Genomic DNA, 12,500 nt, shown 5'->3' on the forward strand with positions numbered 1-12,500 from the left:
CATGATGTAATGAAAAAAAATGGCGGTGTTACACTGGTATCACATTATATTAAATATTGTTACACTGGTTATTACACTGTTATTACACTCTACCATTTGCCCCATTTTTTGCTTCATTTTCACAATAGTCGTTTGGTTTTAAGCCTATGCACGTCATGTCACGTCTGTATGTATCATATACGTTTACGAAATGGTGGACGGGAGTGGTAGGAATGATGGGGGACTGGAAGCGTCGCGTTTCGGGGATATACCTTAAGCAGTCGAAGGCGACTGCACAGGCAGTCTAGTTTAACATTGCTGTTGTTTCGAGTCGGGAGTGTATGTGTGCGTGTGGCTGTGTAGGGGGGTGGGGGTGTGCTTGCTTGCTTGCTTGTCGATCTCATCAATACCCTCTCCTATCTAGTTAGAGCCATCCCAGGCTGTAATTTGCTCATCAGCATAAAAACATTTCTGACAAGTGCAGTCTGTCGGCCCAGCTATTGTAAGATGCAATTTTGGAGGCCTGCTGTCGTTGCAGACGGTAGATTTGGAACAAGCCCCCTTTCTGGTGATAAAGAGAATTACAGAGGCAGTCATTTCATCCAGCAGCGGGAGGTGTGTGTCCGTGTGTGTGTCCGTGTGTGTGTGTGTGTGTGTGTGTGTGTGTGTGTGTGTGTGTGTGTGTGTGTGTGTGTGTGTGTGTGTGTGTGTGTGTGTGTGTGTGTGTGTGTGTGTGTGTGTGTGTGTGTGTGTATGTGTGTGTGTGAGAGAGAGATGGGCAGGGTTTGTGGAGGCTGTGAGGTGCCTCACAAACATTCACATTTTCTGTCCTTATTATCCATCTTGCACAGTGATAAGAGACAAGGGATAAAATACCACCCTGATGACAAGCTATTTGTTTTTGTACATACAGTACATTTTAAGCTAGGCTCTTTGTTTATTGTTTATTTGTTTGATATGTTGATGGAAATTTTGCTTTAATTTGACGCGTGCTACTGCTCGAATCGCTCAAAACAAGCTGCCCTGTAGTGACAAGCATGAAAAGTATCTCATGGTAAAAACAGAGAAAACAAACTCTGTTCTGTGAGTCATCTGTTTTACTCATACTTTAAAAAAACGCCTTGGACTCTGCTCTCAGTGCGATGCAGGGCACTGAAAAACACAATATCAACAGTAATAGCCTGAATCTGTCTGAAGTGATAGGCATGACTCTATGTATCTCTGTAACTCTCCCTATTTCTTGTTGCACTCACCTACCAAAAATCTGGTATGTGCAAAGAATGCGAGCTATGTGGAGTTGAGCTCGCTCTTTTGCCTCAAAGGAAATTGTCAAAAAAGCTTATCGTCATCATTTGTACGTATATGAATACATTTTTCATGCGTCATAAACATACAGTTAATACATGATTACTCAACCTCTTTAAACGTGTCCTTCAGAAGTGATTGTGCCCAATGTTCACAGTTACTCTTTATCCACATCTGTTAGAATGTATGCTTTTATATCTTTTATATCCTTGATAAACTATAAATATCCATTTCCTGGTACAATATTCTTAAAGATCAACTTCCATCGTCATTTCATTAATATTACTGTGTTCACCATTATCATTGAATGCGTCGGGTATCGTTTAAAAACGTTCTGATTGCTTAATTCTAAGCTATCTTTGTAGGTCAGTAGAGTGGGTTGTGGTCAAACAACTGGGTTTTATGGTCCTTCAGATGAATATCCGTGACGCAAAAATGAGGAGTCTCACATTGGCTCCCTCCCCTCGCTCTGTCTGTATCCGAGAGTAGCAACCAGCTGATAGCTAGGCTACTCAAGGTTTGTTTGGAAAAGTTGTGGGAAAAAATGTACTCAACATGTATATGGAAATACAGCCGTACATCTATGGTCAGGCAATAAACGCAAGTGGGCGACGCCTTTTCCATGTGACGTCGAAGAGACAGGCTTTTCCTGATTCCTTCCACACAAGCACAGCATGTGTATAACTAGGGGTGACCCTCCAGTGAATAAGGCCCGTGGTAAGCTTGCTTCAGGATACGCGTGCACGGGTTCGTGCATGAGCAAGTTAACTTGCACAGCTTATGTCAATTTTATGCATGTTAGATACTGCAACCAAACAAGTGCGTTAAGTGCGATATCTTCAAACTCGCTGGGGGCGATCGTAAGAAAGACTGCACAGTTCCATACGAGTGCTTCTGGAGAAAACGACGATGGTGGCAACTTTTCAAGACCTTCTCGAGCTTGTCCGAAATTACAAACATTTGATTTGCGATCATACTTTCCCGTTGCATTTTGACAAAGGAGCATGCAAATGAACCAGTAGCAGTATCGTCTCCTTGCCCGGGGAGTACTTATTTTGTTTTGTTTACAGTCTGTGTTCCCAATTATCGGATCGCAATACTGTTCTCTCTGCCCCCTGGATTTGTATTTTGCAGTATTTTGGGTGTTGGTCTACTGCTTTTAAAACAAGCATGTCTAGTCGGTGACGCGCGTAATTTGTGGCTCGCAGCAAGTGTACCGAGGGCTTAAAAACGGCTTTCAGTGGAAGCAGATCTTCAAACGGATTTAGGTTGCAGACCACATCAGTCTGTTTTGTCTACTCATCAGGCGTACAGTGCATGTGCGGGCCTATCTCTCCACCATGGCCTCCACAATGGCTAATGGCTATTTGGAGTGTGGTGGGTAGCCTATTGGATCAACAATGTGCCTAATGGAAAAACCATTACGTTTTCAAATTATGCATTAGCATTCTTTCATAGGGTTCATCATCCATTTGGTCATTTATGCATTTGTTTTAGCTTGTACCCATTCCATTTACCTCGTAATATTTCACTAATGTTGTTCAAATCAGAGAGAGAGAGAGAGAGAGAGAGAGAGAGAGAGAGAGAGAGAGAGAGAGAGAGAGAGAGAGAGAGAGAGAGAGAGAGAGAGAGAAATGGCCCCCATTATATATATACCTAAGATAATTCTTCAGTTATTCAGTTTTATTCTGCTTTTTCAGTTTCAGTATTCAGTTTTATTTCAAGAGGTGCATTTGGCTTGCTTGTGATTTCATGGGGGACAATGCTTTCAACGCTACTGCTTAGTAGTGTCTATGAATATTGTCATTCACATCCTGCATGGTGATTTGTAATAGGTCTACTTTCAGTAATTGAATGCTTTATTTCCATATTTCACAGGTGCCTGTTCAAGCATCCCTGACTGATTATTGCCAGATAATCAATGTATAGTTGCTCCACACATACATCTGGGAAAACCTGGCCTGGCCTTGCCTGGGCTATAAGCATCCACTCTACTGATCCACTCTGAATCCCAACAAGACTTTATTCTGCCCTAGATGACGGAAGGGGCCAATAGGCCAATGCCATGTTTCAGGCCTCTCAAGCATGGCCCTTGTCAGTCTGCACAACACGGTCACTTCAGCCGCCCCTTGTGTTATGTGTGCAGAGTAGGACGGAGCAATCGGTCGACTATAACAGATATGAAGGACACTTATTTTCTTGAAGTGTCAGCCTCATGTCCATGATTCACTATTCGAGAGTCCACATCTCAGTCTGACGGTCTTCTATTCATCCGTGCCCTTAAGAGCATGAAGTGTATGCAGTGGTGCCACAATGAAGCCTGTTGAATTGAGCAAGAAATGACCTTACACCGATGACTGACAGTTTGAAGACCACAAGGGCAATCTGCATCCAATTACAGAAGGCTTGTCTGAAACACAATGTTACATAATACACGGCTTTTGCTTTCTTTTCGGGTGCAGTGAATGTATAATAAAATGGAAAGTCCAAACTCTCGCTCCCATTTTCCTTTTTTTTATTTCCCATTCTGGTTTTTTATTCCAAATGAGGGATCAAAAATGTGAGCGATTGTGTGGACATTCCATTTTATTTTTATATTTGCATGACCCTTTTCATTCTCCAAATAAACGTTGGGTGTCTGTACTACTGAAGGTCAATGTCCATCTTGATGTTGCAGATCTCAGTTTAAAGTTCTCTTTTCAGTGTATGTTCAGGTGACATCATATACTGTCCACAGTATGTTCGTCAATGTTGGATACCTGACCCTTATGACCCTTCAAATGTACTTTATGTTGTTGCAAAGAACAACGCATACAGATATATATACTGTAAGACAAACAAAGTGCAATTGACTTGTCTTAGTACAGAAGAAAAAAACAAGACATCTCCTTTTGTTCCTGCCTAATAGCTTCCCAATGTTCTGGGCCCATCCCTCCATCGTGTTAGCATGATGCCAGCCTGCATGCATTGCATCAGCCTGGCCTCAAACACGTTACATAAGGTCCTGAATGTTCCTGTCTTCTGAGGTCAAGTTGTGGTATTCACTTTCCAATGGTGACCATATGTGTTCGACTGAAAAGGCACAAAGTGTTGCGTACAGCTGTGAATGAGGTTTCTGTGAAGGAGAAGGTTCACCTTGGTCGGTCCCACGGTGTACTGTACATCCTGCTTCCTGTGAGGGAGCGAGGATATGCCATGAGGTGCACAGTTATTTATGGATATGCAGCCCAACCAGAGAGAGTAGAGAGAGAGAGAGAGGTTCCATTGGCCCATTGTTTCCGGGTTCTATTATTGCAAGGGGGAGGGGAGGGGATCCCCCTTTAGGCAGACCTAAGGACTGTTCTATTCAATGCTAGGAGTATTATGACACGCCCCTTTAGGCAGACCGGAACCTGGTCATGTTAGGTGCCCATAGCAACCTATTACATTGGCATATCTCTATATACTTAAAGAATCTCTGGTGCAGCCACATCTAGGTTTAGAATGCACACACAGCCTATTCCACAAATAATTGTTTGCATAGGGTTCAGTGTGCTATAGCACACCCAGTGGGTTACAGTCAATTCATATGGCTGTATTCATGATGAGAGGCAAACGCACATTTTTTGTTTCACAGTGCCAACTGTCACTTCATTCTGAGGTAAAATAATCACACATCAAGGTTATTCCATTTACCGTGTACCAATGTATTATGTTTCACGAGCTATAAGCGACCCAATCACGGTTCAGTTTATACATGCAAGCAATTTCCATTTCGTGTCAATGGCTTTCATGGGGGGGCATTTCTCTCTCTCTCTCTCTCTCTCTCTCTCTCTCTCTCTCTCTCTCTCTCTCTCTCTCTCTCTCTCTCCATTTCATTCCAGATGGATGGGTTAGTGAAGTATCGGCTCTTGTGAAAAGAAACCCACCGGGGGCCTGCAATGCCCCACAAAAGTAACATAAGAATAGAATATCGCAGCCCTCGGCGGGGCTTTAAAGCACAAACCTCATTCCACATGGAAAAAGAGGAAGGGAAGGGAAATGTGCATGCAGTCTAGAGGAGCCTCGCCTCGTGCAGCCAGCCCTGAGTCAACTACGGAGTGGGGATGTGTACTTGTCTTAGGGGACCGGGGGATGGGGTGACGGGGGGTGGTAGAAGAGGGCAGAAGGGGAATAGCAGAGTTGAGTGCAGCGTCAGCTGCGGATGCTACATTGAGTGGTTTAATTTCTCGCATGGACCTGACTTCCTCTGCCCTCCCATCACATCACATCACCCCCCACCCCCACCCCTCCTTGCCTCCCTTGCCTCCCTCGCCTGCCTCCCTCCTCCTCTTCTTCCTCCTCCTCTTCTTCCCTCAAATCCTCCCCACCAGCCTCTGCCTCAGAGGGCATGTTGAGGGCCAGCAGCCTGCCCTGCGCTGTCTGCAAAAGCCCTGGGTCACTGCCAGACCACCAACACATACTGCCCTGTACATAGTGGGGAGGAGGAACGGAAGGGGACAAGGCTCAATCATGGGCTGGAGCTCCCCCTGCAGACATCGCTTTGCTGACAGACAGACATACACAGTAAAAGAAATGCAGTGCTAATTCAAGTCTTACGGCTGTGATACATGGACGCATATTCCACACACTCTCAACCTGCTCGCTCGCCTTGCGTGGTGACGTAGCATCGTTTCCCGGTCAAATTAGCTTAGCTTAGCAAATGCTGTGGTCAAACAACCGTCTCTGTTCAATCACAAACATTGTATGTACAAATAAAAATGATGAAACAGGAGTGAATATATTGGTCACCTTAACTCAAGTGTCATTTATTTTAAAACCATCAGTGAAAAACGATCGGCAGATTTGACACCACCGAAATCAAAACAGCCTCCATGTTTAAATATCCCAGTACTGCTGGTGAAGCACATGACGTCACAGCGCTGAAAGCTCTCCCATTGGTTAACGTTTCGCGGTGCCGCTACATTTTTCAGCCAAGCTCAACTTTATCGCCTCGCTCACCCACCGCCCGCCACCCTCGCTTCCCTACGTCACCACCTCTCGCCTCGCAGCCGCGTCCCAACGGAAAATAATAGAACGCCACGCTTCTACCGCTTTGGTAGCAACCATCTAAATCAGTCGTTAAAGAGTATTCTAGGACCAAATACACGCAGATTAACTCTCTTAGTGTTGAATTAACACTGCATTTTACAGTACACACATTGAATTGGGCAGTGATAATTCAGCCATTTACAGTGTTAGTGTGGCTAACACTATAAACGTAGCTCACGTTACTACAATTTAACTCTGTGAAGTGTTAAGGCAACATTTACGGTGCACAGTGCAGTACAGGCATGGAAAGGTTCTGGCGCCAGTTTGGCACCGCTTTGGCACAAGGCAGGCCCATTTTTGTTGAGATTTTGGAGGCATGATAAGTTACAGGATGAGAGGAGGCATCCTTTCAATTCACAGGTAAGGTGGGGTATGCGTGTGTGTGGGGGGGTCAGAACGAGTTTAGAACCCTTTATACTTACATACCATACTGTGATCTGAAAATTGCACCACACAAGAACAGGAAGATTACAGCATGTGCACGCTGGACAAGTTGATGATAAGATGCTACAGTAAAAAATAAAAATACCACAGCACAGCACAGCACAGCAAAGCGAGCTATCATTAAAACAATAACTAAACGCACAGAGAGTGAGAGGGCAGAGACAGCGAGGGACCTTAATGAGATCGCATTCACGACACAACAATATGAGGGCAGTCACCTAAATCACAGACTCCTACATCTTCCCCTCTGAAACACGCTGTCATTTCTGGCACGCACAAGTGCCGGGGCGCTGCCCCCTTCCAACCTGAATCATCCCTCCCAGTCCCCGCGCATGCATCATCAAGTCCATAATTACAGTTCGTTGTTACCTCGGGGCCAGCGACCGCATCAGACACTTGAAAGGAGGAGAAAAACTCCGGAAGAGCAAAAGATTCTGAACTTGCCCATGCAAGTGCACAGCCTACCCATAAAAGAGTAATGATGACACACTGAGGCAGAGGCATAAGTAGCAAGCACTTACGCAGAGACAGAAGAACTTACAAGATAACACACCAGATGCATGTGCGCATGCAAGGAAAATATTTACAGCAAAAGGTGTATATGTACACATGTCGGCATATGTATGCATGTAATGTATGTAAGTATGTATGTTTGGTATGCATATAGCTTGTATGCATGTATACACGAACATGATTAGCAATTTATTTAGAGGGTGCACACCTAGACGAATTTACTTCTTGTACCATCGTGTAAACATACCGTACGTGCTATTGGAGGAGCGGAGAGCCAAGGCTTTTTCTAAACAACCCCCCATCCTCCTCTAACCTCCTTGTAACTCGTCCTGCTCCTGCTCCTCCTCCTCTTTCATCCTCCTCCTCATCCTCCTACTCTTCTTTTCCTCCTCCTCCTTCTCATCGTCTTTTATCCTCCTCCTTCTCCTCTATCGACCTTATTCTCCTCTATCATGCTCTTCCTCCTCCTCTTCATCCGCTTCTTCCTCCTTTCTCCTCCTCCATCATGTTCTTCTTCCTCACCTACCTCCTCCACTATTATCCTCCTCCTCCTCCTCCACCTCCTCCTCCTCCTCCTCCTCCACCTCCACCTCCTCCTCCTCCTCCTCCTCCTCCTCCATCCGCCATGCAGGTCACGGCTTCAGGCAGGTTACAGCTCCATGCTGGGTGTCAGGCCTTAGTTAGAGGTGTGTGTGTGTGTGTGTGTGCGTGTGTGCGTGTGTGCGTGCGTGCGTGTGTGTGTGTGTATGCGTGCCTGCGTGCGTTCGTGCGTGCGTCCATGTTGTGTGTGTGTGTGTGTGTGTGTGTTGAGCGTGTGCTCAGTGCAGTACTCACTCTGCGCTATCTTGGCCAAATGGAGCCGGTTCACCCAGGAGATCTTGCTGAGGGGGCTGGGCGTGTTCAGCACCACCATGAAGCTGACTGGCCGACCTGACCTGTGGAGATCACACACAGAGAACACACGCTGTGAGCTAATGTACAGATTACACACACACACAAACGCACGCACGCCGCACGCTACGTGACTGAACCACAGTGATGGACGGATGGAGCACTCAAGTCTACAGCAAGACGTTACACAGGCTACTGAGGAGAGCCTGCGGAGTAATTGGGCTGTCATAGGTGTGTTGAAAGAGAGTAGAGCAGCTTCATTCGTCAAACATCCCTGCTCGTTTCCATTAAAACTAAAGCAATAGTTCACAAGGCAAAAGCCGTCCTGCTTGTCTGGATTCAAGAACCCATCACACCAGCCAGAACAAAATCCACAAATAACTTTTAATTAGAAGAGTGGTCTCCTTCCTGCACATCTCCACATTTCTGTACAAGTTTAGCATCTTCAAATACAGCCTATCATCACATCATGATCTTTGGCCATCTGAAACACAAGTTTAGTCACATTCATCTACTGACATTTACTTCACTAAATGGCTAAGTTACTTTAGCGGTAATTAATAGACATTCGGATGATAGATTCTGAGAAACTGGGAAATGATGGCACTATGTTTGTAGCCTATATGATTGCTTGTTCTCATTAACTTAATAATACAGAAGGCGGACAATGTTCTATTATTGGTGCCACCTCCTCATACGCGGTTGTCAGATATGCCATGCGAGTCTACAGCTGACAATTACTGACAATTTAAAAATAGCAGGCCACTAATACTTAATATATGTGGTGGCATGTTGGGGGTTGGGGTGGGTGGTGGGCGGACAAGGGATGTTTCTGTGTAAATCTTGAAAAACAAATAAAAAATGTTAATCACAAAAAAAGCAGGCCTATAAAAAAACTATACACACATTAACTACAAAGGACATAATTATATTTTTGCCGTTTCAGACAGCTCAAGAGAAGAAAAGAAAACAATAATGGGACAAATGAGGTACCAAAAGACACCAAGAATAAGTCATGTCTCGGCATGCTGTCATCAACTCAAAACCAAACCTTTGATAACCTCTCCTGTGATTTCCGCTGTGATGCCTGCTATTGTGTCTGCTCCAATATCAGGATCTCTGACAGCAGCAAAATAACACCACAATCAGGATACAAGCTTGCAACGCGCAATTAAATAAATAATATGTGGGCTACATTATTAATTTTCATAGTCACATTTTCAAAGACTTTCAACAATCTAAAATTACATTATCTTGGTGTATTTTAGTCATTATTGTTGTAAGATTAAGACATGGAGTCGGCGGATCTTTCCATCAAAGTAACTGCCGCCACCCAAGGGCAATCTAAAAAGGACATTTTCGAGTCCCAGTTCTGTTATGTTCCATTTGAAATATGAAAGAGCAAACTACATTACAACGATTCCAAGAGGCCATTGATTATTCATTTTGTCTGATCACTTAGCAGTTGAATAAATGACAGGCATGAAAATGGCACTTCCGAGTGGGAATACGCATGACTGGGCTCGCTAGTAAAAAAAAATTGCTCTTCAGTACACAGAGAAACACCACCTCTTCATCCATGCTGCTACTGATAGTGCTATGGGCAAGGGTTGTTAAGGGTGGCATATACAAGATTTATGCCAGTGCAACGCTGGTGCCATAGTAATATTATATTGAGTTTCACTCCTGGGACAAAGCGTGGTAGAAGTCTGAATGGTGGGTTGCAATGAGCCTCAACAGTACGTGGCTAGTAACCCTTATGAAATCAGTCCATTTCTAAGAAATATATCTCAATAATATAACTCGGTTTATACGAACAACTCATTAAAATATATAAATCATGCGGCACTTTATGGAAACAGACTTCTCAAACAGATGAAGGGTCGTCCATTGAGGATGTGCGGTACACTGTATATAAATCGTCCTCACCCCCCTGCTGCAGGCATGCTAGGTGTGTACCACTGTACAGTGTGCTAGGTGTGTACCACTGTACAGTGTGCTAGGTGTGTACCACTGTACAGTGTGCTAGGTGTGTACCACTGTACAGTGTGCTAGGTGTGTACCACTGTACAGTGTGTGTTGTCCTGTAAAGGGAGACGACGGAGTGAGCCATGATCTTTGCATGTACCAGGTGATGGACGCAGGGAAAATAAAAGGGTAGAGCACAGAGGTGAGATGGAGTGAGAGAGAGAGGAAAAAAAGACAGATGAAGACACAAACTAACCTGCAGGTTAGTGAGAGGAGGAGGAGGAGGAGGAGGGAAAAAAAGATTAAAAAAGAGAGATAAAAAGAAAAAAAGAGAGATAGGAAGGGAGGGGAAGTGCCCATTCCCATGCCCATGCCCATGCCTGTGCCCATGCGTCCGTGACGAATAACGCAGCGCTTCTTTGCCGTGATTAATCACAGCTGTGGTAATAACACCACAAGGTCAAGACTGGGATGCCGGGCAAGAAGGAAAGGACAGGAATAGCAGTCGGGGGAGGCAGACGTATTATTAGTAGGGCACTGGAGGCAAGGGGTGGAGGTGATTGGTGATGGTGGTGGAGATGGTGGTTGCTGCTGGTGGTGGTGGTAGTGGTGGTGGTGTAGAAGAGCATGTTGGGGTGGGAAGGGGGCAGCATGTGGAAGGGAGGAGGCTTGAGGTACATACAGTACATGAGCGCAAGCTGGGAACCATCCACCTGCACACTTTCACCCGGGAGTGACAAGGCAGCTGGATTAATGGCGTGGAACTTTCCGAGGCACAGGCGTCTGCGACCAGCGGCATGAATCTGCCACTCCGAACATCCCCCCCCCACACACACACACACACACACACACACACACACACACACACACACACACACACACACACACACACACACACACACACACACACACACACACACACACACACACACACACACACCACAGGCCGCATGAATGCATGCCATCATCGGCAGCATGCATGCACAGACTGTATCTGAGCTGGGGGAGTGAGGGAGGGAAGGAGGGAGAGAGAGAGGGAGAGAGAGAGAGAGAGAGAGAGAGAGAGAGAGAGAGAGAGAGAGAGAGAGAGAGAGAGAGAGAGAGAGAGAGAGAGAGAGAGAGAGAGAGACAGGGAGACAGAGAGACAGACAGAGAGAGACAGAGACAGAGACAGAGAGAGAAAGGTCAGGCTGGAGGGGTCAACTCCAACATGAATAATTGAAGGACGTCAGAGGGAGCCGGGGTGGGGTGAAGCGAGTGACCTCCGCATATGACTTTGTGAATCAACGAGATGCAGACAGAGCCTCTCTACAGAGCTGCTCGGCCCAGCACTCTGCAGCTGCGATGGGCTGCATGGTCAAGGCTGAATCAGAACACGGTGACTGTCCGTGAACCGGGTGTTGAGATAGAGAGAGAGAGAGAGGGAGAAAGAGAGGGAGAGAGAGAGAGAGAGAGAGAGAGCATGGGAGACCTTCGTCATGTCATCAGCACACCTAATGATGTATCCATATGGAAAAGGCTAGAGCGAGCCATTCACATCTCAACACCATTAGAGAGTAATTGAGCGGAGAGCAGCGAGCAGTCTTTTCACGGCTAGCTACTGTCATTCCACACGTCAAGCCATTAATTTCCCCTCCATGAAAGGAAGCACATGGTACAGGGGATAGAGATAGAGATAGAGGGAGAGAGAGAGAGAGAGAGAGAGAGAGAGAGAGAGAGAGAGAGAGAGAGAGAGAGAGAGAGAGAGAGAGAGAGAGAGAGAGAGAGAGAGGAAAGAACTGGAAGAAGCTTGTGGAATTGGAATGAAGTTTGAAGTGGCTTCCAGAAAGAAGTTTGATGAGGGCAGCCAGGGGAGAGATGGAGGAGTAGGGAGAGAGAGAGAGGGAGAGAGAGAGAGGGAGTGAGAGAGAGCGAGAGAGAGAGAGAGAGAGAGAGAGAGAGATCGAGGGAGAGAGAGAGAGCGAGAGAGATGGTGAGTGAGAGAGATGGTGTGTGACAGAGAGAGGAAAAAAATGAGATGGTGAGCAAAAAACTGAAGGAAGAAGAAGAAGGCAGTGGAACGGGAGAGCTTCAGGAAGAAAGTTTGGCGGGGGCAGCCAGAGGAGAAATGGAGGGTGGGAGAGAGTGAATGAGAAAGACAGAGAGAAAAGAGAGAAGGACGGAGAGAGTGAGTAGGCAGAGGAATAGAACTAGCTAGAATTCAGGGAAGGAAGCAAGAGAGGCACGAGAGGCAAAACTTCAGAGGAACTTCAGAAGCTCTCTTGAAATATTAAGTGGCATGAAGTGAGCCCACAGAGGACCTCTACAGCACCTACTCATTCCAACATGTG

The 12,500-nt window shown here is 45.8% G+C and overlaps 1 protein-coding gene across 2 annotated transcripts in view; it reads right to left on the reverse strand.

The window, feature by feature from the left end:
- arhgef10la (Rho guanine nucleotide exchange factor (GEF) 10-like a) overlaps nucleotides 1-12,500 on the reverse strand; it is a 277,194-nt gene that overhangs the window by 99,923 nt on the left and 164,771 nt on the right. For both annotated transcript variants that reach the window (XM_063214836.1, XM_063214835.1), the window contains one exon: nucleotides 8,146-8,246. In XM_063214836.1, the coding sequence (XP_063070906.1) occupies nucleotides 8,146-8,246 (101 nt within the window). The remainder of the gene's footprint in view (nucleotides 1-8,145; nucleotides 8,247-12,500) is intronic.

This window comes from Engraulis encrasicolus, chromosome 14, assembly GCF_034702125.1.
Source record: "Engraulis encrasicolus isolate BLACKSEA-1 chromosome 14, IST_EnEncr_1.0, whole genome shotgun sequence".
NCBI classification, from domain to species: Eukaryota; Metazoa; Chordata; class Actinopteri; order Clupeiformes; family Engraulidae; genus Engraulis; species Engraulis encrasicolus.